Here is a 13670-nt window from a genome sequence, read left to right as displayed (position 1 = left end):
GAAGCAACTGTTCGCCCGGAAGACGGCGTATCCGGACACAGCCATAGCCGTGATGCATGACAGAACGTGATTCATCTGACCAGACAACTCTCTCCTACTGATCCAAGGACCAGTCGCGATGTTCCCGGGCCCAGCGCAGGCGCAGTTGGCGCTGTCGCTTGGTCGGCAAAGGCACACGAGTGGGACGTTGGCTGCGTAGCCCCATATCCAACAGTGTCCACTGAACAGTGTGCATCGATACTATTCTACTTGGCCCTGCATTGTATTGGGCTGTCAACTTTCACCTGATCACGTGCCTTCCACGTCATCCAGGGGAGTTCATTGCAAAATGTAGGGGTGGTCATAATGTTTTGGCTCTTGAGTGTATATATATATATTATAATTTCTCTCATGCACATGCATAATTAGAATTAAAAATAAGTAAAAATGTTATTTTTAAAAAAGTCTCGTATTACACGGATTCGATACTTCGCGGAACGCATTAACCGTGTCATACGAGGAACACCTGTACTTTTTGAGAATCAAGAATTGTTTATTATTTTCATTTGACCTTTGAATGACGTTCCTATGATTTTATTTTCCCCCCGCCTTCCTCTGCAGCATCACCGTCGACCGGCCCCTCCCGATGCTGCTCCTTTAGCAAAAACCATCTCCAAGTTGCTTCGATATTCTACACGCACACATACATGCACACAACTACACTCATACACACACATATACAAATACCCACACATTCATGCCTGCACACAGACACAAACACACACGCATACATACACACACGCATACATACACACACGCATACATACACACACGCATACATACACACACGCATACATACACACACGCATACATATACACACGCATACATACACACACCTATACACACACACACACTCATGCCTGCACACAGACACAAACACACACGCATACATACACATACACACACACTCATGATTGCGAAAAACGTAATTTGATTTGAAGATGTCAAAATTGAAATTAATTATTTTTTTTTAAATTATTTATTTAATTTTCCAGACGGTGATGGGGGCAGTCGCACGAACTCCCTCCTGACGCCGATCCTTCCGCCTGAGGAGGCGCGGACGACGGCGTACGCCTACCCTCGCGCGCGTCGGCGCCGGCGCCGCCCCAAACCGCCTTCAAGTGACGAGGACGCCAGTGACGAAGAAGAACACCGGCGCCGCTACAGCGGCATGGGTATTCTCGAATTTTCGCCAACCAAGGCGGGACAAGACGTGACACCCGCCAACCTCAACTTCGGACAAAACCAGAGGTCGGGGACGTTACATTCCATAGCAGGTGAGTGTCGAGCCAGAAAATTCCATTCTATGAAATCCCGTTACAACGAATACCTATGCAACGAAATATCCAATACAACGAAAAAAATGTGTGGTCACTTTAAGTTCGTCGTGATGCTGTTCATTCCACTATATTTGTTTAAACGTTCAGAACACGACATATGCATATAATCCAACTCTCCAACTGTTTTTAAAAAGTAGTCCTGTTTTTCCTGTCCATCTTCCAATTTTCCATTTTTACAGTTTCCACCCGTTTTTATAAGTTCTTTTAAACTTGTGCACAAAGAGCAAAAACGTAAGAATTTTTTAATCAATCATCAAAATGTTTCACTTCTATCTCAATAGATGGCGCCTGTAGTTTCTGCTCAACCACCAATGCTATAGGAGATTAGGACTCCAAATAGTGCATAAGCGTTGGGTTTGAAGAACCGGTTTTACTTCTCAGGCGCATTAATTCTACGCCAGAGAGATATACCAAAATTGGTTTTCTGCTCCAACTTGATACAAAGTTGCATTTTTGTGAAGTCTGCGCCTTTTTATTTTCCTAAACATAATCAGTACACCAAAAAAGCCCATGCCGTAGCAGCAAAAGTGCTCCGTTTCCTCCAATCAGATTTGTGTGAGGTGACGTTTCTCCTAAAAAATCCGGTTATTTCTGAAACAATCCCCCCCCCCCCTCTTTCCTCCCCTTTTTTTTCGTTTTTGAACAAATATTTTTACATATATTTTTTATTTTATAACTATAACTGATTTAGTACAAAAATCTACTTTTTAGAAATTTTCCACTCGCTTATGTTCAGCGAAGTGTATGCCTCATCAAAAACTGCATGCAGTGTTTAAGATTTCAATCCTTTAGCATCTTGTAAATATTTTAATTATTTAGAAGTTATTTTAACATATGCTACCATATATCTACTTATTTTATTTTTATTTTAACAATATACATGAATTAAATTTTTAATATTTTGTTTTAATTATTAAGTTGCTGCAGTTCCTTTGGGTGGCTAATGGACTAAATTTTATGCGAATGTGCTCTAATCATTTAATTTTTCATTTCCAGCATTTTTTATTTTGCTAGATGCTGCCAATTAGATTACCCCCCCCCCCCCTCCAAAAAAAAAATCCGTATTTCACTTTGCGTTTTATGTTCATGCCATTAAAAAGCATGTTACTTAAAATCTTAAAGTGAAGTCGCTGACGAATCATCTATACTGTTTGCAGTAGAATCTACTGTTTTTTTTTCTCTCTAAAATGTTGGCAAATACGCACATGTAAAATTGAAGGAAATATAGCTCTATGGACGATTTGCGCAATACATCAGGGGCGTATATAAGGGAGAGGCTGAGTGGACCCGGGCCCCCTCCAAAATCTCGGGGGGAAAAAGGGTAGTTATTTTTGATTTTATTTGCTCACAAATAATTTTCGAACTTTTAGCAGCAAAAATAAATAAATAAAATAAATAAATATGATAGTGATGATAATAATTATAACGGTTAGAGCAAAGATTTTTGAACTGGGTGCCGCAAGCAGAAATGAGGGGTGCCGCGAAGTGTCCATGGTAACAATAATTTGTTTGTAAAACTATAGACTAGCATGCCGTGAGAAAATTCTGTTTTTTGAAGGGTGCAGCGAATCGTTAAAGTTTGGGAACCCTGCGTTAGAAGGCCCAGGCAATGGTATTCAGAAGGGGTCAAGAAAAATGTACCCTTTACTCAAGAAAAGAACGTGTCTTGGGAAAGCGAAATGATTTTAACAAAAAGAAAAGCAAATAAGATATTGGGGGGAAATCTCAATTCTTTCAAAAAGAAATCTTTATGTTAAAATATTTTTAACAGATGCAATTTATTGCTTAGAAAATTAAGTTCACCTCTCTTTCTTTGACCCGCTTCCCCATCCCGTTTTTTTTCTTTCTTCCTTTCTTTCTTTCTAGTCAGTTTGAAAAGAAGGGTCTTCAAAATGTTTCTCTCCTCAACTCTCGTTCCCAGAAAGGAATTCTAAATAAGTTACAGTTGTTCGGTTGAAACAATATTGGAAATTGATTTCCTAAAAACGCATTTATTTAGGCTATTTTCGGACATCAATTTCAAAACATTTCTGGAGGAGGGTCCCTGAACCAACAACCTTTCACTAAGGTTACCACCAAAAATAGTCTGAAATTGTTTCTTTAGGACTCCAGTTTTGAAATGTTTCAGAGGAAGATCCCTAAAACCGCTCCTTACCTCTAAACGTCTCCAAAGACAACCTGAAATTGCGTTTTACCTTTTAGGGGAGGATTCTCGAACTCTTCCTTTTTCCAAAGATTGCCTAATGTTTGGAAACACTCTGAATTGCTTTTGAAAACAATCATCAAATAAAAATTTTCAAAAGTTGCTGACTATTGATCAAGTAATTTACCAACACCTTCCATTTCTTTTACCCTCCCTCCCTCCCTCGCCGCATTTTTCTTTTTCCTTTTTTCCTAGCCGTTCTTAAAATATGAAAGTCTTCAAAAGGCTACACTTCGCAAGCCCCCTCCACCCACTAAAACCATTCAAGAGCTTCTCAAACATCGTTTTCAGGGCTTCAATGGTGAAAAATTACCAGGGAACAATTACCAAACGCCTTGCTGTATGAAAGCATCGAAAATCGTTTAAGATTGCTCTTATGGAGCTCCAATTCTGAAAAATGGCCCGAACCCCTAACGTTACCAAATACGCACAGTCGCGCTTTTAAGACTTCAATTACGAAATAATTTCGGACGAGGGTCCGACTGCTCCCGTATGAAATCTGATAATGAAAAAACTAGTTTCGAAAAATTTAAGGTGGAGAGCGTTTTAATCCTTCCACCTAGTATCGCTCAATATCTCCTTAAAACTTCGTTTTTCATTACTTAAAATTTCAAAATAGAAGAACCGCCCTGCCCGTAACATCATCGAATTTAGTCTGAAACTGCGTTTTTAGATCTTCAATTTCGAAACATCAGGCGAAGGGGTGATGGATTTCGCTGTATTTTTTTTAATCAATCGAGTACACTTTCAAAAAGTCTATTTCTTTTCAATACACTAACGTCAACAAATATAGCCTATAATGGCGTTTTTAAAATTTCAATTTCTAAAAATTTCTGCTGAAGGCCCACCCCCCGAATTTTTCTTTCCCGTAACATACCCAGAGACCGTCTAAAACTACGTTCTTAGGACTAGAATTCCAAAAAAATTCCGGGGGAGACCCCCCTTTCACCAAAAGCGAGAATTTTTTTAACAGTGCTCTCCTAAAACTATTTTTTGGTTGCGCCATTGGGTGACAATATGAAGTTCTTGCCCCACCTCAAAAAAAAATGAGAAGATCAGGGCACTGTTGCTCTCCCCCCCCCCCAGAAAAAAAAAGTTGAAGTTAAAAAAAAAGTTTGCGGGGGGGGGGAGCTAATCTGGGTTATATGGGCCCCCTCCAAACTAAAATGATATATACGCCACTGCAATACATATATTTTATGCTAGGACCGAGAATTAAGGTACAACTCAATTCAGCTCAGTTCCCACTCTACTACTCTAATACCCTACTTAAAATAGAGGTTATTAATTTCTTTTAATGAATAAATAATAAACATGTCACACTAATGAATGCTTATCTTGTATCCTTCCTCTTCACCCAGGATCAAGCCAATTTGAATAAAGAAGATTTGATCCTTTTTCCAAATTTTTGTTTCTTTAAAATATTTCAAAATATTTTAAAGTAATTTTAAATTGTCTTGAATTATTTTAAATAAATTTTATAACTGAAGCATTTTGATAATAAAAAGACTTCTAAATATGTACCGTGAGATTGCTTATTTCCATTGATTCAACAAAAGTTATGAACTCGAACAAAAAACGGGATCAACTGTCCCCTGTCTCCCCTAACCCGTTGCATTCCTTATCCAATGTTTTCTTCTAAAATAATAGACATTTTTAAAGCTTTGAAACGGGAACTAATGTCATTTGATACCAAGCGTCTTTTGCTTCTCTCTGAAAAGCTCGAAACCCAAGAAAAGAATTTTTTTTTTTTTTAAATCTTTTAATTCAATTTTAAGTTGGAGTTGTCGTCTGTTATTATTTCTGCTTCATGACCAAAATTCCATCACTTGAAAATTATTTAAGACACTCATGTATAAACATAAAAACAAATGTAACACAGACAATATACAGTGGCTCCCAAAAGTGTTCGTACACTTTGAAATTTTTTAGTAAAACCAAAATAACTCGAAACTGAATTCGAATATGAAGTTCAATATTTTTTCACATCATTTCTATGTCATTCTAACTACAACCCATTGGTTTTTTCAAAATATTGACGGATTTTTTTTTTCGAAATGGGTCAGAAAACGAAGAGACAGAGAAATAACACGCCACAAAAGTCATCGTACACTCAAATATTTTCGAATAGATTCATGATTAAAATTATCATATGTCGTTTTATTAATATTTTTGCATTGTGTTGACCCTTATAAGTCATTTGGCTTTAATTTTTTGTTTATTTATTCCTTAATATTGTGCTTATTACTGTAAAAAGGCTGGTATTCGTAAAAAACAGCAAACACCATTCAAAGTTTGAATTTTTTTCCCACAGTAGTGGTAAATTGGTTTGAAATGTCTCTAAATTAGTTAATTTATTTGGTTGTATAGTAAAGTGCTCGATAAAATGCTTTAAAGAAAGGAATCGGACCGAAAACAAGGTAAGAAAAGGTCAACCGGCAAAGTTGACAAAACGTGGTCGGAGATTTAAAGTTAAAAAAATTATGAAAAATACACATTTGAGTGTTGTAAAAGTTTCTGCAGAGTTAAATGAAACATTTTACATTTAATTTTCACCTAAAATTGTTCGCCAAGTTCTCTGATTAGCTGGAATAAATGGGACCTCTTCCCGCAGAAATTTTCTTGGTCGTGCGTAAAACAGAAAGCTTACGCTTTTCGTCGCAAAATCAATGATAAATAAGCTAAAATCATTTTAGAATCATGTCTTACTTACGGATAAACATTAATTTAACATTTTTGGTTAAATTGTTGTATAATTGTAAGTAGAAGAAAAAATTAGGAACTTAATCTTAAGAACTTATTTGGATCAGTTTATCAGGACGTTGGAGGTGTCCTAGCGTGAGGGTGCATATCAGCATCAGGATTTGGTAGTTTGTAATTTTTTGATGAAATAATGAATCATGCTGTTCCTTTAAATATTTTAAAAACCAATTTTGAACTCTTAGCCAAAAATTTGGTTATTGGAAACAACTTCGTTTTTTATCAAGATAACGATAAGAAGCACACGGTTTTCAACGTTTGCGTCTAGTGCCTCGAAAATTGTCCTTAAGTTTAGAAAATACTCTCTTAATCTCCAGATTTTAACTTAATGTAACGTATTTAGAGATATCTGGAGGCTAGATTACGAAAATAGGGCTTTAAGACAAAAATAGAGTTAGAAACAGTGAGACTCGAAGTGTGGTTGAACACTTACTCAGAAATTACGCAAAAAAAAGAAAGAAAAAGAATGAAATCCGTTCCCAGACGTTTAAAAGGTGTTATGAATACTGCATGATATTCTACTAATTAATAACTTAATCAAAAGTTAGATTATTCAATAATATATAGACATTTTATAAAGTGTACAAAGACTTCTGTGAGATAAAATTTCCGGCACTTTTTGGTTTTTGATTTTAAAAAAATTAAGTTTTAATATTTTTTAAAAACTTTTCATGTAGTTTTGTTAAAAACTGATCATAGATTTTATAATTAAATACCTATTCCGAAATATTAATTCTAACCAATGGATTGGGGCCTATTTCGTTGAAAGTCGTAGGTGTACGAAGACTTTTGGGAGCCACTGTATCTTCCGCTTAAATCTGCTTTAAAATTTTCAAATTAATGCTTTGAACATATTTATTAGGTTTAAACTGCCACTGAATAGATTTTCTACGTCAAACTACCATGCGTTTTTAATTTTGCTCTTACATGTTCACTGTGTAAAATTGTTTGCTGGTAACACTGTTTTTACAGAGTGATTGTCTTGTATGGGTAGAGAAAGAGAGTTATAAGGAGAAAACGTTTGGGAATTCTTGATCCCCTTAAATCCCTTCAGATAAACTGTTGGTCATGTAATAGTTTTCTACTATTATTGTTATTATTAGTAGTGGTATATAACAGTATTATTATAATTATTATTATCATTATTTTATCTGAGACCAAAAAGTAACAAACAACATTTAAAGTATGACTTTAATAATAGAAAAAGAAGTAAATTTCTTTAATTCTTTTTATTGTATTATGTATGTGTATATTCTTTATTTAGCTGTGTGCATTAAACTGTTTTACAAGATTTTTAGTGAGCTCAAAAAAAAAGAGACTAAGCAACTAATACTCATCTGAATTTTTTCTTCTTAAATGGAATACATTGTATAGTTTTTATAAAATTCTAAATGATAGAACATTGTACAAATCGTCAATTAGTATTAAATGACAAAGAATGCAAAATAGAAACTACATACACTGTTAAAAAAATTTCCGGAAAATTTACGGTAATTGTTACTGGCATCCATGTTGCCAGTAACTATTACCGTAAAAATCTGCGATGCGTTAGCCCGCCATTTTACAGTAACAATTACCAGAAAATCTTCCTGAATTTTTAACAGTGTACGTAAAAATGTTGCAGTGTTAAATGCAAGAAGCTGGCTAAGTTGAACCCTCAGTATTTTTTAACAAAAGATTTTGATGATAGATACGATTTTTTCCTTCATATTAAGCTAGTTTTTACGAAGAAAGAAAGTCGTTATTAATAAGATAAACAAGAATTTTTTATTATCATTGCTATTGATCGACATTATTGTACTTTATTTCAAACAAGTAGTATACAAATTATCGTTATTTGGCTACAATTCTTCAGAAAAAAGAATGGAAAGATTACTTTTTAAAAAATTTTAGAGCTTGTTCGACGTTTCTAAAATCCACCTCATTGCCGGAGTTTAGTATTTCTAAGTATTAACCTAACTTATTTTATAAAAAATAGGTGCAAATTTAATATTTGTATAAAAACTATTTTCTGATCGAATTCCTATATTAAGGGATGTATGTATTAAACAAAACTTCATTTTTTGCTGCAACAGAAACATTTCCTAATTTTAAACAAGAATAAGTAAGTTTCCATTTATCTAATTTATTCTTAAAAAATTGTGTTTTTTTGCTGACTTTTTCTTCTTTTTCTTTATGATTAGTAATTAATAAAACTTAATGATTACCCAGCATTTCCTTAAGACTAAGAAAAAAGATTATGTACAATGAAAAGTTTGTATTATTTAACCGTGGAATAAGTTTGCAATCCTTAGCAATTTATTTACCATTATCAATGTTCTAGTTGTTCACTTAGAAACTGCGAAAATAGTTAGTACGATTTTTTTCCTGCACATTAAAAAGTCTTGATTTCTTAAAAATTGCATTTTATCGCTGATTTTTTTTTCTTCTATTCGTCATATTTAGCAATCACCCAAACTTAATGATTGCTCAACCTCAATCCTTAATGAACTTATTTAAGTCCATTTCCTTAAGACCACTCTGTACATAAATGATAAGAATTACATGCATGTAAAAGAGTCGCTGATAAGTCTCCCATCGAATGGCTGGTAATGCACTTATCTTTAGCGTCATCCGTTTTCATCATTCGTTGTTCTCCAGGGCTGTTCCGAGAGTTGCGCCGCAGTCTCACGGACACCAGAATCCCGAAGCCCGAGGCTCTACACGGTAGGTTGTGTGAACAGTCTTCGTGTGTGCTGGGATGCGCTGCTGCTAGTCGCATGTCTTCGCTGTTCGTGTGTCGCATGTCTTCTCTTTGTGTCTTTAGTGGGGCTGCTCTGTTTAAAGCTTTCAGTGGTATTCCGTGGGAGCTATGCATGAGGATGTGGAGCTGAGGAAATAGTCACGTAGCATGCTAGTACTGAAAGTAGAGGGTGGAAAAAATATAGATATAATTGACAATTTATCTGATTTAAAGACGATTTAGACCCCAGGATTATGCCTTAACCCCCTCTTATGCAGTGGTAAAACACCCTTCTTAGAGTTATTTGTAATTTGTTTTATAAATATAATGATTACTATTATTTTTTTTATATTACTCTACAACGCTAGAAACTGTATTTAAAGTCATGATTTATTATACACCTGATTTTGCAACTGCTTCTTCTTCTCTGATAATAGCCCTTTATACAGGTCAATTCAAAAGTATTTTCATATTCTTACCCACGAAAAATACACATCTGTGGCAGAATAGTAAATATATTTCGAATAAGTAGATTTCGACGCGAAATATTTTCTCCTTACTATCTTTGTGTCAGGAACTCAATTCCAGTCTGGTATCATTCAAATAAGCGAAAAACAAAGGAATCGATAAACCTGTTCTTGACAGCATTCTTATTATTAAAGCTCCGTCCGCACATAATGTAAGACAATGACTAAAAAAGTGCCAACTGCCTTGTCTAGTGGTTAGAAACGTCCGACTGTGAATGGAGAAGTCCTGGATCGGATCTCGGATCGGGCATGGATGTACTTTCTCTCTCCTGTCCTTGTAATTCTTCGTATGAATGTGTTGTTGGCTTGTGAATGGTCGCCTACCCTATCAACGGGTCTTTATGGCATGTGTGCAATGTGTAAGACGGACTTTACACCAAATAACGGTACTGTTAGGAAAGTGAAACAACGCACCCCAAATTTCCAGCCTAGCTGGCACAAGAAAACAACAGCACCGACAACATGACTAAAAAAGATAAAAATTGAGCAGAGCGTTGTCGGGTACTATGCTCAGGCCTTTAAAGTCTACCGTTCAGTTTTCAGTTGGACAATATATACTTCCAGGCATCGATATAGTTCAGTTCATTAAATTTTGCCTTAATCTACCAGACTGAGTTTGCTGGTGTGTTCTAGTGCTTCAAAAATTATAACTATCTGTTCATTTATGCTGGATAGCAGGACATCTGTGCGACGTAACATTCGTTACAGTTGACTATAGAGATATCGAGCAACAATGGTTTACAAAGTGACCATATGGAACATACTCTAACTTTAACTCTCAAAAATCCACAAAACGCGCAACTGACTGCGTGTCAACGTGTATTGCGGTATTATTAGAACTCTTGCACTACTTTTCCATTTCTGAATTTTGGAAAATGATCCGTTTTTCAATCCAATTTGAAATTTTGCGTGGAGAAAGAACTCCTGGGTAAACTTCTGCTTTTTATTCTTGCAGAGGTGAGGTAAATTTGTTATGAATGTCTCTGTTGTGCTTATTTACGAGTTGAAATTGATGGAAGAATAGTTGGTTGGTACTTTGGGGGACTGCAGATGCTGCATGGATGCTGGAACTTTAACTTCACTGATCGCAGCTGTCTTAACCGAGTTGTTCAGAATTAGAGCTTTTGCACAGACATACGTAAGAAATATGAAAATACTTTTGATTCAGCCAGGTGCATAGTAACTTGAATGATTTTTCAATCTGATACGCACAGTGATTTAAAGTTGAACAAAATGATTGGTTCTTTATTAAGATATCTGTAAATATATTATGCTGTCTGAGCACTTACTTATGATCAAAATAAAGAACTGAAAGGTAAATTAAAAGATATCTTACTCTTCAAGTTCTAACGTTCATCTTGTAATAACCAGATTAATTAATTTCAACTACAAATTGAAGTGAGCTTGTATTATCTGATTTAACTCATGCGCTTCTAATGAACGGAAGTAAACAAATAAGTAAATACATGCAGTGATTACACTTAATATTTCTTTTATTTAGTTAAACAGATACATATCTCATGCAACATCCTGCTCCCAACATTTTGCATGATTTTTTAGGCGCCCTTTGTTCCTTTCATATTTTAAACCCTACTCTAGTAAGGTCGTACCATGTGGCTTATCAATTTTTATCACATAAGAAAACGCATTGTGATACCTACCAGGAATATTATAGATGAACATTACACAAGTTTGAACAAAAGGTTAATGAAACATTTAATTAGTAAGATCATTTGTTTATAAGTAGGGAGGTTTTGGATGATAATTTATGTGCAAAAGAGTTAGCATAAAGAGACGGTACCACAATATCAAAACTAATCCAAAATAGAGTGGGTAGTTCATATTTCTTTTTAATTACCCCGCGTATAAATACTTTTGAGATGATTATTAAAATTAAAAGTCTGATTTTTTGGAGGGGAGGGAAGTTTGAATTATAATATTATTTAAGGACATAAAATAATAATTATAACCTAAAGTAGCTTTCAAAAGTTATTTCAATGAAAAATACATCATTTTAAAAACATTTGTCATAGAACTGCATATGTATTGAATATGTGAAAGTCATTCTGTCAAGTTTTGTTATGTTCTTGTTCGTCATCCTGTCAATTTTAAACTTTTTGACTGTAATATGTTAATTTAACACCTAACATTGAAAAAGCCTTCCTATTAGTTAATTAACTTTCATTTTTCTCAATTTTCACCAGACTGGAAAGAATTTTCCACAGTTGATTTTTTTTCTTTTTATCATTTGCTCTGAAGAAAGAATAAATATATTTTCGGTAGAACACAAACTTTCATTTTTTTATTTATTAAAACTGAGCTTTGTTTGCAAAGAACATTTTTTAAGGTAATACATAATTGCGGTACAAAGTTTTTATTCTCAAACATTACAACTATTTATTGATTTTATCTGAACTGTTTCACAAAGGCATTTAATTTCAAAATTGAGTTTAACATGATCAGTTTAAATTTTGAGTTGATGTATCCGTTAAATTAATTTATCAATGTGCCCAAAGAGTAAAAATAATGCATGTTAATAATTGCTATAAGTGTTATTGCTGTACAGTGTACACAATGCGCTTTTACTGTTTTGACGCATTTTGTTGTAAACATTGTTGTTTATACTCTTGTAGATTTTGTAGCTTTGTGATAAAGAAAACTTTTTATGTTGAAAATAAATATTATATTTCAGTTAATATTTTAACTAATGGTTTCCTTTTCGTAATTACTGCTATTTAATTATTAATTAAACATCATAGTATTACTTAAAGAGCCCTGCTTTAGTCTTATTCCATCATGATGAAATCCGCAAGGAAAATAGTAGACTTAGAAACAAATTTGGAAAAACGATTGAATGCGTTACATTTTGTCAAGAAAACATATGAAAATGTAAGTAAAAGTCGGACTAAACTTGGTACTTAAAAAATAAATTAATGTATCGCATAAACTATAATCAATTATGTCTCATTTTTTAAGTGAGATGTTGTTTTATCTTTCATATTGCAGCTGGGTTTAATGAAACAAGTTTTAAAGGAACGGAAAATGTATTCTATAATTTCAAAATATTTATTGTTAGGCTTAAGATATTTCGACACAATAACTACATTTTACACATTTATTTTTGTCAGTAATAAACAAAACTAGTAGTACTCATTCGTACTATTCGAGACGTTTATCCGAAACAGACATGTTTTTCAATTTACACCAAAAATCAACCCACATTTTTTAATAATTTCCTTAATTTCCCAGAGCAGTCTTGAAGCACTCTGAGTTTTCATTAACTGCATAGTATATCAGTGCAATTAAGCTTGTTTCATTAATTAAATTCCGATGCCCGTGTTTGACTGTCTGTCTTCAGGAGCCATCACAGCAGTGACCAATCTGACTGCGGGGCCTGTGCTGTCTACGCAAGGGCCAGAGCAGTTACAACACGCATCTCGTCCCCCCAGCCTCATCATGGGCCGACCTGCCACACAAACCGAACCACAGGAAGCAAAAGAAAGGACGCCGCTCCTGGACGCTGCAGAACCAAGTAAGTATACGCAAGTAAAAGGTACAAAATTTGCTATAGTCTGGAACAGTGATCTCTTTGAATTAGAGTTTTCGCAATAATTAGCTGAAATTTTTTTTTTGTTTCTAATGGTGGGTACATCCACAAAAAAATGTACAATAAAATAGAACACTGACACAATAACTGAAACCAAAAAAAAAAAGCAAATCCAATGAGAAGATTGGTCACTGTCCCATTCGCAGTCTAGTTCTCCAGTCTCAAATGTTACTGTTATTTCGTACATCGTTGTAAAAACTAAAGTCAGTCACTCTTTTTACTTATTCAACCATGCTATATTTAACAACTTACTTGATGGCGAATTCCAATATTTTTTTATGAGGTGATCTCGATCCATAATACTATCATCGCAAAGCGTATAGGTAGAGCTTGAGAGGAACATCAATATGGACTAATTGTGCGGCCAAGCAATCATAACCCATTTCAAGGTTTGTTTTTGTGATTGCTATTGGTCGTTTCAGATCAGAAATATTTGCAGTTTGACCACCGATTAGATAGAAAAGCAAACAT

General features: G+C 34.5%; 1 protein-coding gene across 1 annotated transcript in view; it reads left to right on the top strand.

Annotated features, from left to right (window-relative positions):
• LOC129223147 (potassium voltage-gated channel subfamily H member 6-like) overlaps nucleotides 1-13670 on the top strand; it is an 81795-nt gene that overhangs the window by 50783 nt on the left and 17342 nt on the right. The window contains exons 8-10 of the mRNA XM_054857715.1: nucleotides 1036-1317; nucleotides 8984-9049; nucleotides 12951-13124. Of these exons, the coding sequence (XP_054713690.1) occupies nucleotides 1036-1317; nucleotides 8984-9049; nucleotides 12951-13124 (522 nt within the window). The remainder of the gene's footprint in view (nucleotides 1-1035; nucleotides 1318-8983; nucleotides 9050-12950; nucleotides 13125-13670) is intronic.

Source organism: Uloborus diversus, chromosome 5 (assembly GCF_026930045.1).
Source record: "Uloborus diversus isolate 005 chromosome 5, Udiv.v.3.1, whole genome shotgun sequence".
Lineage (NCBI taxonomy): Eukaryota > Metazoa > Arthropoda > Arachnida > Araneae > Uloboridae > Uloborus > Uloborus diversus.
The sequence above is the reverse complement of the archived record's forward strand: the minus strand, read 5'-3'. Positions and strand labels throughout refer to the sequence as shown.